Source organism: Salmo salar, chromosome 19, assembly GCF_965601325.2.
Source record: "Salmo salar chromosome 19, fSalSal1, whole genome shotgun sequence".
Classification (NCBI taxonomy): domain Eukaryota; kingdom Metazoa; phylum Chordata; class Actinopteri; order Salmoniformes; family Salmonidae; genus Salmo; species Salmo salar.
In genome coordinates, this window is record NC_138309.1 from 34,077,457 (window position 1) to 34,095,000 (window position 17,544).

General features: G+C 42.6%; 1 protein-coding gene across 1 annotated transcript in view; it reads left to right on the forward strand.

The window, feature by feature from the left end:
* The window catches only part of sipa1l2a (signal-induced proliferation-associated 1like 2, genome duplicate a), a 735,281-nt gene that overhangs the window by 338,612 nt on the left and 379,125 nt on the right, over window positions 1-17,544 (forward strand). Inside the window, exons 8-11 of the mRNA XM_082965719.1 lie at window positions 1,143-1,317; window positions 3,940-4,043; window positions 10,108-10,265; window positions 11,639-12,215. Of these exons, the coding sequence (XP_082821845.1) occupies window positions 1,143-1,317; window positions 3,940-4,043; window positions 10,108-10,265; window positions 11,639-12,215 (1,014 nt within the window). The remainder of the gene's footprint in view (window positions 1-1,142; window positions 1,318-3,939; window positions 4,044-10,107; window positions 10,266-11,638; window positions 12,216-17,544) is intronic.

Below are 17,544 nucleotides of genomic sequence, written 5' to 3' on the forward strand. Positions count from 1 at the left end.
GGACTTCTACTTCAATAACAAATGTTGGTTTGGTTCAAAATAATCCATAGTTATATCCAAACAGTGGCGTTTTGTTCGTGCGTTCAAGACACTATCCGAAAGGGTAAATAAGGGTGACGAGCATGGCGCAATTCGTGACAAAAAAAAATCTAAATATTCCATTACCGTATTTCGAAGCATGTCAACCGCTGTTTAAAATCAATTTTTATGCCATTTTTCTCATAAAAAAGCGATAATATTCCGACCGGGAATCTGCGTTTAGGTAAACAGACGAAAGAAAATAAAGCATTCGGTCGACTCGGGCATGCGCCTAAGCCCATAGTACTCTGATCGGCCACTTGCCAAAAGCAATAATGTGTTTCAGCCAGAGGCTGCCTCAATATCGTTCAGCTTTTTCCCGGGCTCTGAGAGCCTATGGGAGCCGTAGGAAGTGTCACGTTAGAGCAAAGATCCTCAGTCTTCAATAAAAAGAGCCCAGATGAAACACAACTTGTCAGACAGGCCACTTCCTGCATGGAATCTTCTCAGGTTTTGGCCTGCCATTTGAGTTCTGTTATACTCACAGACACCATTCAAACAGTTTTAGAAACTTTAGGGTGTTTTCTATCCAAAGCCAATAATTATATGCATATTCTAGTTACTGGGCAGGAGTAGTAACCAGATTAAATCGGGTACATTTTTTATCCGGCCGTGTCAATACTGCCCCCTAGCCCTAACAGGTTAATTCACAAAGTTATGCAACACCCAATTCCTCCGTGTGAAAACGTAATCCCTTTCACTCAATAACTGGTCATGCCACCTTTAGCTGCAATGACTGCAACCAAACACTTCCTGTAGTTGTTGATCAGTCTGTCACATCGCTGGGTAGGGATTTTGGCCCACTCTTCCATGCATAACTCAGCAACATTTGTGGGTATTCAAATGCTCATTTCAAGTCTTGCCACAACATGTCAATTGGGATTTTGATCTGGCCATTCCAAAACTTAAACTTTGTTGCTTTTTAAATAGGTAAACTAATTATCCACCTGATAACATTCAGTATCAACAATATGCAGCAATAGAGAAAATCAGAAAAGGGGGCAAATACTTTTTCACAGCACTGTACTATATATATTTGTCAATACGTTGTCTATTTGTTCCAGTTGAGTTTCCAGCACAAGGTGGGGGTGCTGTACTGTAAGGCAGGCCAGAGTACAGAGGAAGAGATGTACAACAACCAATCAGCTGGTCCCGCCCTCGATGAGTTCCTCGACCTATTGGGACAGAGAGTGAAACTGAAGGGATTCACCAAGTACAGAGCACAGCTCGACAACAGGAGTAAGACTAAACACACACACACCAACACACACACACCAACACACACCAACGCACACACACACACACACACACACACACCAACGCACACACACACACACACACACCAATGTGCGCACACACACACACACACACACACACACACCAACGCACACAAATCCTACCGTGAGCATCTGTAGTACTTTAAATAATGTATCGCTGCGTCCCAAATGGCACCCTATTCCCCATATGGCTCTGGTCAAAAGTCGTGCACTAAGTAGGGAACAGGATGCAATTTGGAACTCACAGGCATAATAGCAAGACATTGTTTATCTTGACTCCTTAATATAAATGTCCTGTATGCCTCTTGTTGTGCAACACCAGCATTGTTTGTTTACCATTACAGTTTGTTTACCATCACGGTTTGTTTACCATTACAGTTTGTTTACCATTACAGTTTGTTTACCATTACGGTTTGTTTACCATTACAGTTTTGTTTACCATTACAGTTTTGTTTACCATTACAGTTTGTTTACCATTACAGTTTGTATACTGTTACGGTTTGTTTACCATTACGATTTCTTCACCATTACAGTTTATTTACCACTACGGTTTGTTTACCATTACAGTTTGTTTATCATTAAGGTTTCTTCACCATTACGGTTTGTTTACCATTACGGTTTGTTTGCCATCATGGGGTGTTTACCATTACAGTTTATTTACCATTAAGGTGTGTTTACCATCATGGTTTGTTTACCATTACAGTTTGTTTACCATTACAGTTTGTATACTGTTACAGTTTGTTTACCATTCCAGTTTGTTTACCATTACGGTTTGTTTACTATTACGGTTTGTTTACCATTACAGTTTGTTTACCATTAAGGTTTGTTTACCATTACGGTTTGTTTACCATTACAGTTTGTCTACCATGAAGGTTTGTTTACCATTACAGTTCGTTTACCATTATGTTTTGTTTACTATTACAGTTTGTTTACCATTACAGTTTGTTTACCATTGCAATTTCTTTACCATTAAGGTTTGTTTACCATCATGGTTTGTTTACCATTATGTTTTGTTTACCATTACGGTTTGTTTACCGTTACGGTTTGTTTGCCATCATGGGGTGTTTACCATTACAGTTTATTTACCATTAAGGTGTGTTTACCATCATGGTTTGTTTACCATTACATTTTGTTTACCATTACAGTTTGTATACTGTTACAGTTTGTTTACCATTACAGTTTGTTTACCATTAAGGTTTGTTTACTATTACGGTTTATTTACCATTACAGTTTGTTTACCATTAAGGTTTGTTTACCATTACGGTTTGTTTACCATTACAGTTTGTCTACCATGAAGGTTTGTTTACCATTACAGATCGTTTACCATTATGTTTTGTTTACTATTACAGTTTGTTTACCATTACAGTTTGTTTACCATTGCAATTTCTTTACCATTAAGGTTTGTTTACCATTGCAATTTCTTTACCATTAAGGTTTGTTTACCATCATGGTTTGTTTACCATTATGTTTTGTTTACATTACGGTTTGTTTACCATTACGGTTTGTTTACCATTAAGGTGTGTTTACCATAATGGTTTGTTTACCATTATGTTTTGTTTACCATTAAGGTTTGTTTACTATTATGGTTTGTTTACCATTACAGTTTGTTTACCATTAAGAAGTGTTTGCCATTACGGTTTGTTTACCATTACAGTTTGTTTACCATTAGGGTGTGTTTACCATTACGGTTTGTGAACACGTCCCTATATTATCTATTACTGTAACACGACCCTGAACACGCCCCTATATTACCTATTACTGCAACACGACCCTGAACACGTCCCTATATTACCTATTACTATAACATGACCCTGAACACGCCCCTATATGACCTATTACTGTAACACGACCCTGAACACGTCCCTATATTACCTATTACTGTAACACGACCCTGAACACGCCCCTATATTACCTATTACTGTAACACGACCCTGAACACGCCCCTATATTACCTATTACTGTAACACAACCCTGAACACGTCATTATATTACCTAGTGTATCACGACCCTGAACACGCCCCTCTATTACCTAGTGTAACACGACCCTGAACACGCCCCTATATTACCTATTACTGTAACACGACCCTGAACACGTCCTTATATTACCTATTACTGTAACACGACCCTGAACACGACCCTATATTACCTATTACTGTAACACGACCCTGAACACGACCCTATATTACCTATTACTGTAACACAACCCTGAACACTCCTCTATATTACCTGTTACTGTAACACGACCCTGAGCACGCCCCTATATTACCTATTACTGTACCACGACCCTGAACACGCCCCTATATTACCTGTCATATTACCAACCCTTGCTCAGACCAGGACCTGATATGGTCGGTCGGTCGCTGTCTGTCTGTCTGTCTGTCTGTCTGTCTGTCTGTCTGTCTGTCTGTCTGTCTGTCTGTCTGTCTGTCTGTCTGTCTGTCTGTCTGTCTGTCTGTCTGTCTGTCTGTCTGTCTGTCTGTCTCCAATAGCTGACTCAACAGTAACCTACTCCCTGTACACCTCCTGTAAGGACTACGAACCTGTCTGTCTAACCCGAGTTACTGTTTGTCTGTTTCTCCTATAGCTGACTCAACAGGAACCTACTCCCTGTACACCACCTATAAGGACTACGAACTGATGTTCCATGTGTCAACCCTGCTTCCCTACACCCCCAACAACAGACAACAGGTCAGTACCCCACCTACACCCCCAACAACAGACAACAGGTTGTAGCTACCTCCCCTTTAACATACCAGATACTGTGTGTCAGTAGGAGCAGACTGGTACCTCCCCTTTAACATACCAGATACTGTGTCAGTAGGAGAAGACTGGTCCCTCCCCTTTAACATACCAGATACTGTGTGTGAGTAGGAGAAGACTGGTCCCTCCCCTTTAACATACCAGATACTGTGTGTCAGTAGGAGCAGACTGGTACCTCCCCTTTAACATACCAGATACTGTGTCAGTAGGAGAAGACTGGTCCCTCCCCTTTAACATACCAGATACTGTGTGTCAGTAGGAGCAGACTGGTACCTCCCCTTTAACATACCAGATACTGTGTCAGTAGGAGAAGACTGGTCCCTCCCCTTTAACATACCAGATACTGTGTGTCAGTAGGAGCAGACTGGTCCCTCCCCTTTAACATACCAGATACTGTGTGTCAGTAGGAGCAGACTGGTCCCTCTCCTTTAACATACCAGATACTGTGTGTGAGTAGGAGAAGACTGGTCCCTCCCCTTTAACATACCACATACTGTGTGTCAGTAGGAGCAGACTAGTACCTCCCCTTTAACATACCAGATATTGTGTCAGTAGGAGCAGCCTGGTCCCTCCCCTTTAACATACCAGATACTGTGTGTCAGTAGGAGCAGACTGGTCCCTCCCCTTTAACATACCAGATACTGTGTGTCAGTAGGAGCAGACTGGCACCTTCCCTTTAACACACCAGATACTGTGTGTCAGTAGGAGCAGACTGGTCCCTCCCCTTTAACATACCAGATACTGTGTGTCAGTAAGAGCAGACTGGTCCTGAGTTGCTCTTCTCTTCTTTTTCCCAGATTCTTCCTTTAGAGCAGATATTTTATTTCATCTTCAGACCATCCTCTCTTTGGGCCTCGTAGTGTGTCGGTAATGACTATGAGTGTTACCATGACAACTGTGCCCTAGAAATAATTTGTTTGTTAATCAGTGTCCTCTGGGTCCCAGACACGGGGGTTTGGTATTAGACAGACATCGAGCCTGTGGAAGGCCCTTTACATGTCACAATTAACATGTCAAATAACACTATTTGATGTGTGAAATAACACATTTCTCTTCTAAAATGTTGTGTGATTGCCAATGCCAAGTGCCATACTACGGTCAGTAGCACTGTCAAAGCTGTTTGTAAATAAGCACACAGACCTGTTGATAAGAGAATTATCTAATAAAGGTAAATTAATCAATAAACAATTATGAATTATTAGTCATGTAGCATGGTTAATGAATAATCAATGAAATGATCGATTAGTCCAATTAGTCCCAGAAAGAGAGGGCGAGAAATGTGTGTGAGTATTTAGTGTAGAGAGCAGGGGCCAGATGGTAAAGGGAGTAAAAACTTCAAGGGGTTCCTAACCTTGAGGGAAAGGAACAGGCTGAGCTGGATAGTGATAAACAGTGTGGGAAGTCAAAGGGGGATGCAGTTCACCAACAGTTTGTGTGTAAATGCATGTGCGTAAGTAAGCAAGAAACTACATAATGACTGTTTGGTTATCTTGACCTCAGAACGTTCTCTGAATAAAGCTACATAAACCTTTTGCAGAAAGCTGAGTCCTTGCATTATTATTTAACCCATTGTCTTACAAACCTTGGGCATTAGTCAAGGCGTATTGATTATTGATTATTTTCATCAAGATATACAATTATTTTAACACCTGTCCCTACTGATGTGTTTACAATCAGTGTTGGGGGTAACGTTAGTGTATTCAGGTTACTTTTTTGTGGTAACAAGTAACTTAACGCATTCATTTTTCAATTTAAGTAATCAATTAGTTACTTTTTCAAATAAGCAAATCATTACTTTTTAATGTGATTTTTTTTTGCCACCCAAAAACGAAAATCCATTGACCTAAGTTCACGCTCTGCCTGTTTCTTCAAGAACGTTGTGGTGGGAAGCTAGCTAGCTAGCAAAGTGGCAGAGACATCAGCCTTTACATCGTGGAAGTTTTCACATTATTTAGAATTGGTAAAAGAAAAAGAGAAAAACATAATAATAAAATGCAAACTGAGCCTCGGGACTAAACACCTGTCAACTGAGAAGAACTCAACTTCAATTATCAAGAAGTACCTTCAAGCCAAGCACAGCTCCACAAGACTGGTGGAGAAAGACCCACGCCAGCCAATCGCTGTTGATGCTGGACGACGGTGCTTCTTCTCCAAAACAGCAGATTTCTGTTTGTCTAAACCAGTCACCTCGAGAGAACAAAATTAACTTGTAGCTGGCTATGTTGTGGAGGAGATGTTACCAAGTTCAACTGCGGAGTCTCCATCTTTCTGTAAGATTATAAAGAAAATCCCTATGACACGTAACAGGAAGGGGACAGTGTCTGACAGGAAGACATTTGCTAGCTACCTTGAACAAAGCCTATTCAGAGAAGAAGACAGAACGGCAAACAACTTTTGATGGCTTGGAATACGTCTCAGTCACAGCTGACTTGTGGACAGCACACAGAAAAAGTTTTATCGGTATGACAGCCCACTAGGTCCATCCCTCTACTTTGCTGTGATGCAGAAGACTCGGGGGAAAACACACGAATGGCTGATTCTGAGGATGAAGAACAAGAGACGAGTGAAGATGTTACTTTTACAGATTTAGATGCAGCGGTTACCGGCTATACATAACCATAACCCAGAGCTATACATAACCATAACCCAGAGCTATACATAACCATAACCCAGAGCTATACATAACCATAACCCAGAGCTATACATAACCATAACCCAGAGCTATACATAACCATAACCCAGAGCTATACATAACAAAAACCATTACCCAGAGCTACAGTACCAGTCAAAAGTTTGGACACACCTACCCATTCAAGGGTTTTTCGTTATATTTTTACTATTTTCTACATTGTAGAATAATAGTGAAGACATCAAAACTATGAAATAACACATATGGAATCATGTAGTAATCTAAAAATTGGTAAACAAATACATTTTTGATTTAAGATTCTTCAAAGTAGCCACCTTTTGCCTTGATGACATTGTGCACACTCTTGGCATTCTCTCAACCAGCTTCACCTGGAATGCTTTTCCAACAGTCTTGGAGGAGTTCCCACATATGCTGAGCACTTGTTAGTTGCTTTTCCTTCAATCTGTGGTCCAACTCATCCCAAACCATCTCAATTGGGTTGAGGTCGGGTGATTGTGGAGGCCAAGTCATCTGATGCAGCACACAATCACTATCCTTCTTGGTCAAATAGCCCTTACACAGCCTGGAGGTGTGTTGGGTCATTGTCCTGTTGAAAAACAAATGATAGTCCCACCAATGCAGACCAGATGGGATGGCGTATCGCTGCAGAGTGCTGTGGTTGCCATGCTGGTTAAGTGCGCCTTAATTTCTAAATAAATCACTGACAGTGTCACCAGCAAAACACCCCCACACAATCACACCTCCTCCTCCATGCTTCACTGTGGGAACCAGTTCACCTACTCTGCGTCTCACAAAGACACGGCGGTTGGAACCAAAAATCTCATCAGACCAAAGGACAGATTTCCACCGGTCTAATGTTCGTTGCTCATGTTTCTTGGCCTAAGCAAGTCTCTTCTTATTATTGGCGTCCTTTAGTAGTGGTTTCTTTGCAGTAATTGGACCTTGATTCAAGTTTCCTCCGAACAGTTGATGTTGAGATGTATCTGTTACTTGAGCTCTGTGAAGCATTTATTTCGGCTGCAATCTGAGGCTAGTAACTCTAACGAACTTATCCTCTGCAGCAGAGGTAACTCTGGGTCTTCCTTTCCTCTGGCGGTCCTCATGAGAGACAGTTTCATCATGGCACTTGATGGTTTTTGCAACTGCACTTGAAGAAACTTTCCTAGATCTTGAAATGTTCTATATTGACTGACCTTCATGTCTTAAAGTAATGATGGACTGTTGTTTCTATTTGCTTATTTGAGCTGTTCTTGCCATAACATGGACTTGGTCTTTTACCAAATAGGGCTATCTTCTGTATACCACCCCTACCTTGTCACAACATAACTGATTGGCTCAAACTCATTAAGGATAGAAATTCCACAAACTTTTAACAAGGCACACCTGTTAATTGAATGCATTCCAGGTGATTACCTCATGAAGCTGGTTGAGAGAATGCCAAAATTGTGCAAAGCTTGCTGCAGCTTTAGCTCATTTGGAAATAACAGTGAAATGCAGTGAAAACCAACGTGCTGCCAACGTTCTTAAATGTTTTGAAAACCAACGTGCTGCCAACATTCTTAAATGTTTTGTCAGCTGTGCTTGTTTTGTTAACATGTTTAGTCCTCACTGTTGCTCCTACGGTACTAATCTGGTGAGCACCTTTGGCGCTCCGCCCAAGCAAGGCATTTGATTGGTTTGACGTGTTGTGAGGCATCACTGATTTACATTGGGTTCCTACCCCTCTTTAGCTGATAGGTTTACACTCCAACCATGTTCCTGGAGAGCTACCCTCCTGTAGTTTTACACTCCAACCCTGTTCCTGGAGAACTACCCTCCTGTAGGTTTACACTCCAACCCTGTTCCTGGAGAACTACCCTCCTGTAGGTTTACACTCCAACCCTGTTCCTGGAGAGCTGCCCTCCTGTAGGTTTACACTCCAACCCTGTTCCTGGAGAACTACCCTCCTGTAGGTTTACACTCCAACCCTGTTCCTGGAGAACTACCCTCCTGTAGGTTTACACTCCAACCCTGATCCTGGAGAGCTACCCTCCTGTAGGTTTACACTCCAACCCTGTTCCTGGAGAACTACTATCCAATAGGTTTTCATTCGAAACCTAATCTAGTGCACCCAACCTTCTTTCCCATCCTCTCTTTCTGTCCCATCCTCCCTTCTTTCCCATCCATCCTTCCTTCCTTCCCCTCCTCTCCTTCTTCCTTCCCCTCCTCTCCTTCTTTCTTTCCCCTCCTCTCCTTCTTTCTTTCCCCTCCTCTCCTTCTTTATTTCCCCTCCTCCCATTCTTTCTCCTCCTCCCCTTCTTTCCCCTCCTCTCTTCTTTCCCCTCCTCTCTTCTTTCCCCTCTCTTCTTTCCCCTCCTCTCTTTTTTCCCCTCCTCTCTTCTTTCTTTCCTCTCATCTTTGTCCCTTCTTTCCCCTCCTCTCCTTCTTTCTTTCCCCTCCTCCCCTTCTTTCCCCTCCTCCCCTTCTTTCCCCTCCTCTCTTCTTTCTTTCCTCTCATCTTTCTCTTCTTTCCCCTCCTCTCCTTCTTTATTTCCCCTCCTCCCCTTCTTTCCCCTCCTCCCCTTCTTTCCCCTCCTCTCTTCTTTCCCCTCCTCTCTTCTTTCCCCTCCTCTCTTCTTTCTTTCCTCTCATCTTTGTCCCTTCTTTCCCCTCCTCTCCTTCTTTCTTTCCCCTCCTCCCCTTCTTTCCCCTCCTCCCCTTCTTTCCCCTCCTCTCTTCTTTCTTTCCTCTCATCTTTCTCTTCTTTCCCCTCCTCTCTTCGTTCCCCTCCTCTCTTCTTTCCCCTCCTCTCCTTCTTTCCCCTCCTCTCTTCTTTCCCCTCCTCTCTTCTTCCCCCCTCCTCTCTTCCTTCCCCTCCTCTGTTCTTTCCCCTCCTCTCTTCTTTCTTTCCTCTCATCTTTGCCTCTTCTTTCCCCTCCTCTCTTCTTTCTTTCCTCTCATCTTTGTCTCTTTTTTCCCCTCCTCATCTTTTTTTCCTCCACCCTCCCCAATTCACCTCTTAATCTTCCTTGTTTACCCTGTCTGTTGCCCCTCAGCACCTCTCCATGGCAACTATCAGCACCTCTCCATGGCAACCACTCTATCAGGTTAACTGCCAGTTCCCCGTGTGATTAATAAATCCCCATGATACCTTTCTCCGACTTGTGTCATCTTCCTTTAGGTGTCACTATCTGGGCAACCGGCAAAGTCATAAACCCTGACCGTTTCTACCATTTCACCTCTTAATAAATCCTAACTTTAAAATAACACCCAAATAATTGTTTTGTTTACATGAATTACACCCTTTCCCTCCCTCTCTCTCTCTCGCCCCCCCTCTCCCCCTCTCTCTCTTTCTCCCCACAGCTCCTGAGGAAGAGGCACATAGGGAACGACATTGTGACCATTGTGTTTCAGGAACCGGGGACTCTGCCCTTCACCCCTAAAAACATCCGCTCACACTTCCAACATGTCTTTGTCATCGTCAAGGTCCACAACCCCTGTACTGAGAACGTCTGCTACAGGTATATACACACACACACACACACACACACACACACACACACACACACACACACACACACACACACACACACACACACACACACACACACACACACACACACACACACACACACACACACACACACACACACACACACACACACACACACACAAGGATGGATGGATAACAGCAGGGGAGGTGGAGGAAGGCGGAGCAGAGGGATGGAAGCACATCTAACATACTGTAGGTAACATCGATTTTACATGGCAATTACACCAACACCACACTTCAGGACAAGGAAAATAACTAAGTAAAACATTGATTATGGCATCGACTAAGCTATTCTTAGTAGCAACACCCTCCAGACCGGTCAGACCATTGATGGCTCATCCAACACATAACTCTCTGACAATTAGACGGAACTGAATCTGAAGTTGTAGTTTGGGTCCCAAACGGCACACTGTTCCCTAATTAGTGCCCTACTTTTGACCACAGACCACAGGGCTCTGGAAAAAGTAGTGCACTACCCTATGTAGAGAATACGGTGTCATTAGGGACTGTCCCACAATAGTATTCACTCTGTCTGCTAATGCTTCTCTGAGGTTGTTTTGATTGTTTTTAATGTCATGACTCCACAGTAAAGTCTGGAAATCACTAGGAGCCATCATGACTAAACAGTAATGTCTGGAAATCACTAGGAGCCATCACAACTCCACAGTAATGTCTGGAAATCACTAGGAGCCATCACAACTCCACAGTAATGTCCGGAAATCACTAGGAGCCATCACGACTAAACAGAAATGTCTGGTAATCACTAGGAGCCATCATGACTCCACAGTAATGTCTGGAAATCACTAGGAGCCATCACAACTCCACAGTAACGTCTGGAAATCACTAGGAGCCATCACGACTAAACAGAAATGTCTGGAAATCACTAGGAGCCATCATGACTCCACAGTAATGTCTGGAAATCACTATGAGCCATCATGACTCCACAGTAATGTCTGGAAATCACTATGAGCCATCATGACTCCACAGTAATGTCTGGAAATCACTATGAGCCATCATGACTCCACAGTAATGTCTGGAAATCACTAGGAGCCATCATGACTCCACAGTAATGTCTGGAAATCAATAGGATAGGTTGTGTTTAAATATTACCACTCCACAGTAATGTCTGGAAATCAATCGGATAGGTTGTGTTTAAATATCACTACTCCACAGTAATGTCTGGAAATCAATAGGAGCCGTCACGACTCTACAGTAATGTCTGGAAATCACTAGGAGCCATCATGACTCCACAGTGATGTCAGGAAATCAATAGGATAGGTTGAATTAACTCTGTCCTCTCTTTTTCTCTCTCTCTTTCCTCTCTCTCACTCCCCCCTACAGCGTTGCTGTCTCTCGTTCTAAAGACGTCCCTCTGTTCGGCCCTCCAATCCCCAAGGCGGTGACCTTCCCGAAGTCCGCTGTGTTCCGAGACTTCCTGTTGGCCAAAGTTATCAATGGGGAGAACGCCGCCCACAAATCTGAGAAGTTCCGTGCCATGGCGACCAGAACGCGCCAGGAGTACCTTCGCGACCTGGCCGAGAACTTCGTGTCCACGGCGACCATAGACTCGGCTGTGAAGTTCAGTTTCATCACACTGGGAGCCAAGAAGAAAGAGAAGGCCAAACCTCGTAAAGACGCTCACCTATTCTCTGTCGGCGCCATCACCTGGTCCGTCACCGCACGGGACTTTGGCCAATCAGCAGACGTGGACTGTCTCTTGGGCGTGTCCAACGAGTTCATCATTTTAATAGAGGAGCAGTCTAAGAACGTGGTCTTCAACTGTTCCTGTCGTGATGTTATCGGATGGACGTCTGGGATTATTAGCATCAAGATCTTCTATGAGAGAGGAGAGTGTGTGATGTTGTCTGCTCAGGATGGCTGTGAAGAAGATATACGAGAAATGGTGCAGAGACTAGAGGTAATTCATCTGGGGTAGGTTCAGGGGTTAGGGTCAGAGGTCAGGTTAGGATTATTGTTCACTTATCTTTTCTGTCTCCATGTTTCAGTATGAATGGAGTATCTCACATTTGACCAAAGGTGATTTGGAGAAAGAATTCAGTGATATATGGAATTAATTAGATAAACAAAGACCAATATCATTTCACTGTCAAGGGTCTGGTCTATTTCCAATTGGCTTTGTCAAACCAACAGCCATCCTCTGCCAGCCCCCCACCACTTCACCCATCTTTAGAGGAAGTCAACCCTTAACATATCAGAAGAAAAGGTCTGGTCATTCTGCTGGATGTATTCTCAGCACTTGGCCTCTTGATAAATGGGTTGAAGATGACTCTAAAGAAGGATTAGGTTGTACCTTCTTACTGTAGGGAACCAGTACCTGTTGTTAACAGTGTGTCCTCCCTAGGTGTATCCTGTTTGAAAACCTCCTGTTAGAGCCTTACCTTGTACTAGGCTTCCTTTCGCCTTATTTCCATTCTCATCCTTTCCTCTCTTTCTCCTTCCTTCCTCTCTTTCTCCTTCCTTCCTCTCTTTCTCCTTCTTTCCACTTTTTATCCTTCTTTCTATCCTTACTTAATGTTTTTTTCCTCTAGGGCCTTTAGTGTTTTGAGTGTGATCCCTGTGCTTGTAGCTATGTCAACCAAATGACTAACTTACACCTTTACACCAGTCTATTGAGGCTTGTGTGTTTCATGCCAACCCAACATCCCAGATGTAGGCCTTACATGTACAGCTCGCCCGGTCTCTCCTCTCCTGTGCCATCCTTGGTCTCTCCTCTCCTGTGCCAGCCTTGGTCTTTCCTCTCCTGTGCCAGCCTTGGTCTCTCCTTTCCTGTGCCAGCCTTGGTCTCTCCTCTCCTGTGCCAGCCTTGGTCTCTCCTCTCCTGTGCCAGCCTTGGTCTCTCCTCTCCTGTGCCAGCCTTGGTCTCTCCTCTCCTGTGCTAGCCTAGCCCAGCTGGCCTACCTCCCCTATGGGTCAGTCAGTGACATCAGTAGGTCTGCTGGGTCACAAAACTTTCCATACATGTGACTTTTTGGACCTGAATGACAAGACATTTAAGAGATAAATGGGGTCAAAGTTGACCTGTTCTGCATCCTGAATGTTCTGCATACCCCACCATACCATAATACCTCCATGTATTCATCACTGGAAAAGATACATGTTTGATATTGACATCATTTAAAAGCTTACAGTGTTGTCAAACTATTTCATAATTTCTAGAAAATATTTTTTTCATATAACAATGTTGATGGTCTTTTAAATTTAACGTCAGTTAAATAAAAATGTGTAAACTCCGATTTTTTTCGTATTCAAAAACAACAGATATTGTCATTTATGTCAACCTTCTTTGGTGGGTGGACCTCCAACCATCTTTGTGGTAGTGTTTGGTACCAATCCAATTTGATTCCAATTTTAGTTCATGTACAGTTGAAGTCAGAAGTTGACATACACCTTAGCCAAATAGATTTAAACTCAGTTTTTCACAATTCCTGACATTTAATCCTTGTAAAAATTCCCTGTCTTAGGTCAGTTAGGATCACCACTTTATTTTAAGAATGTGAAATGTCAGAATAATAGTACAGAGAATGATTTATTTCAGCAATTATTCCTTTCATCACATTCCCAGTGGGTCAGAAGTGTACATACACTCAATTAGTATTTGGTAGCATTGCCTTTAAATTGTTTAACTTGGGTCAAACATTTCGAGTAGCCTTTCACAAGCTTCTCACAGTCTGCCCACAGATTTTCTATAGGATTTGAGGTCAGGGCTTTGTTGTCCTTAAACCATTTTGCCACAACTTTGGAAGTATGCTTGGGGTCATTGTCCATTTGGAAGACCCATTTGCGACCAAGCTTTAACTTCCTGAATGATGTCTTGAGATGTTGCTTCAATATATCCACATAATGTTCCTCGCTCATGATGCCATCTATTTTGTGAAGTGCACCAGTCCCTCCTGCAGCAAAGCACCCCACAGCATGATGCTGCCATCCCCGTGCTTCACAGTTGGGATGGTGTTCTTCGGTTTGCATGCCTCCGCCCTTTTCCTCCAAACATAACGATGGTCATTATGGCCAAACAGTTCTATTTTTGTTTCATCAGACCAGAGGACATTTATCCAAAAAGCATTATATTTTTTCCCTTGTGCAGTTGCAAATCGTAGTCTGGCTTTTTTATGGCGGTTTTGGAGCAGTGGCTTCTTCCTTGCTGAGCGGCCTTTCAGGTTATGTCAATATAGGACTCGTTTTACTGTGGATATAGATACTTTTGTACCTGTTTCCTCCAGCATCTTCACAAGGTCCTTTGCTGTTGTTCTGGGATTGATTTGCACTTTTCGCACCAAAGTACGTTCATCTCTAGGAGACAGAACGCTTCTCCTTCCTGAGTGGTATGACGGCTACGTGGTCCCATGGTGTTTATACTTGCGTACTATTGTTTGAACAGATGAACGTGGAACCTTCAGGCATTTGGAAATTGCTCCCAAGGATGAACCAGACTTGAGGAGGTCTATATTTATTTTTGGCTGATTTTGTTTGATGTTACCATGATGTCAAGCAAAGAGGCACTGAGTTTGAAGGTAGGACTTGAAATACATCCACAGGTACACCTCCAATTGACTCCAATTATGTCAATTAGCCTATTAGAAGCTTCTAAAGCCATGACATCATTTTCTGGAATTTTCCAAGCTGTTTAAGGGCACAGTCAACTTAGTGTATGTAAACTTCTGACCCACTGGAATTGTGATACAGTGAATTATAAGTGAAATAATCTGTCTGTAAACAATTGTTGGAAAAATTACTTGTGTCATGATCAAATTAGATGTCCTAACCGACTTGCAAAACTATAGTTTGTTAACAAGAAATGTGTGGAGTGGTTGAAAAACGAGTTTTAATGACTCCAACCTAAGTGTATGTAAACTTCCGACTTCAACTGTATCACCAAAACATGACACCCACCCTGTATTCAAGAGCATGTTGAGTCTCAACATATTGTGGGTACAACACGAACACTTCATATTATGTAAAATAGGGTCTAAGCTACAACATATGCACATTTCAGAGTTTACTTGTTTTTAGATTGACGTCTGGGGTAAAAAAAAATATATTAAAAACATTTTTTTTCAAGAAATTGTAAAATAGTTAGACAAGCTATTTAAGCTTTTAAATGATATCAAACTCAGCTGTTTTTCTTTTCCAGTGATGAAGACATGGATATGTCATGATATTGTGGGGTATGCGAAGAAGGTCAACTTCGAGAACTTAATCTCTTGAATGCTCTGACATTCAGGTGCAAAAAGTAACTTTCTGAACACTTCCACAATAGGCAAATATGTGGGTTTCGTTAAAATCAAAAGGGGTCAAAAAGGGATTGAATTTAAATGGATTTACACTGCTTTGATTTTATTGCGATTTTATGTTCCAAACATATTGCTCACTATACTGTATGTCTGCTGCAGATTGACAAGAGAACCATCAGTAAAACAAGCTTTGATCAGTCATGGAAAGGAACGTGATGAAAACATGTTGGCTGACTATTTTAAAACAAGATGGAGAACAAGCTTCACCAGGCATAACCAGAAGAGGACTGGCCACCCCTCATAGCCTTGTTCCTCTCTAGGTTTCTTCCTAGATTTGGGCCTTTTTAGGGGAGTTTTTCCTAGCCACCGTGCTTCTACACCTGCATTACTTGCTGTTTGGGGGTTTTAGGCTGGGTTTCTGTACAGCACTTTGAGATATTAGCTGATGTAAGAAGGGCTATATAAATACATTTGATTTGATTTTAACACGCTATAGGAGTTCTGGCTCAGGTACAGCCAACTAGCGACAGCTAACCCTACCTAGCAAAAATATTTGGAGTCAAAGTATTGATATAATATCATCCCCCAAAAATATTGTGATATGTAAGTGTATAGAGTTTTTTCCCCCTTAGCACGTGTTTTCATGATTACAAACATTATTAAAGCGTCATCATCGATATATTGCTCTCTTTTCAGTTATAAAGCTATTTTACAACAACTCCTGCTGTACCTAACATCATTACTAACCTTTACACGTACGAGTCACCATACCCGGTCTCAGAGATGTCTAACTCTGGAATTCCTTCGGTCTCTACAGAGTAAGTTAAATCAGCTTTTAGTTTTTCTACACTTGTGGAATAATCTCCCAAATTCCCTTCAATTTTAGGCTTTTGGGGCCTCTAGGGCAATTCAGACTGCTGAGGTTTTTGGTGCCTCTAGGGCAATTCAGACTGATGATTGAGGACCTTTTTGATGAAGAATGTGTTTATTTTCTATGATGGTGTTTTGTATTCCTGTTTTGCATTTCGTAGTTGTATTTCATTTGTATCTTTGTAATTAGTAAAACAGACCTTGGTCTCAACATGAGTCAAAATAAAGGTTAAATAAAAATGATGTATGAGGACCATGTCACCCTCTAGGGAAGGTTACCTAGCTACCTGGGGTGATGACTATGTTACCTAGCTACCTGGGGTGATGACTATGTTACCTCGCTACCTGGGGTGATGACTGTGTTACCTAGCTACCTGGGGTGAGGCCCATGCCACCCTCTAGGGAAGGTTACCTAGCTACCTGGGGTGAGGCCCATGTCACCCTCTAGGGAAGGTTACCTAGCTACCTGGGGTGAGGCCCATGTCACCCTCTAGGGCAGTTTACCTAACTACCTGAGGTAATGACTAGGTTACCTAGCTACCCAGCTACCTGATTATGTTACCTAGCTACCTGGGGTGATGCCTATGTTACCTAGCTACCTGGGGTGATGACTATGTTACCCAGCTACCTGCCTATGTTACCTAGCTACCTGGGGGTGAGGCCCATTTTTGTATTTCTTTTATTTTATTACCTTTATTTAACTAGGCAAGTCAGTTAAGAACAAATTCTTATTTTCAATGATGGCCTAGGAATATTGGGTTAACTGCCTTGTTCAGGGGCAGAATGACTGATTTTTACCTTGTCAGCTCAGGGATTCGATCTTGCAACCTTTCGGTTATGAGTCCAATGCTCTAATCACTAGGCTACATGCTGCCCCATGTGACCCTCTAGGGCAGGTTTCCTAGCTACCTGGGGACAGATTGAAACATCAGCAGATGTTCTGGGTCAGAGTGACAGAAGGTGCCATCTATAGCTCTGGAGTGACTGGTCAGGTGCACTCAGCAAAGCAAGGTCAGGAATATATGCCTACCCAAATCCTATATATGCCTTCCCTGATCCAACCCAGTTTAAACTGTACAGCACATGATGCTGATCCAACCCAGTTTAAACTGTACAGTACATGAT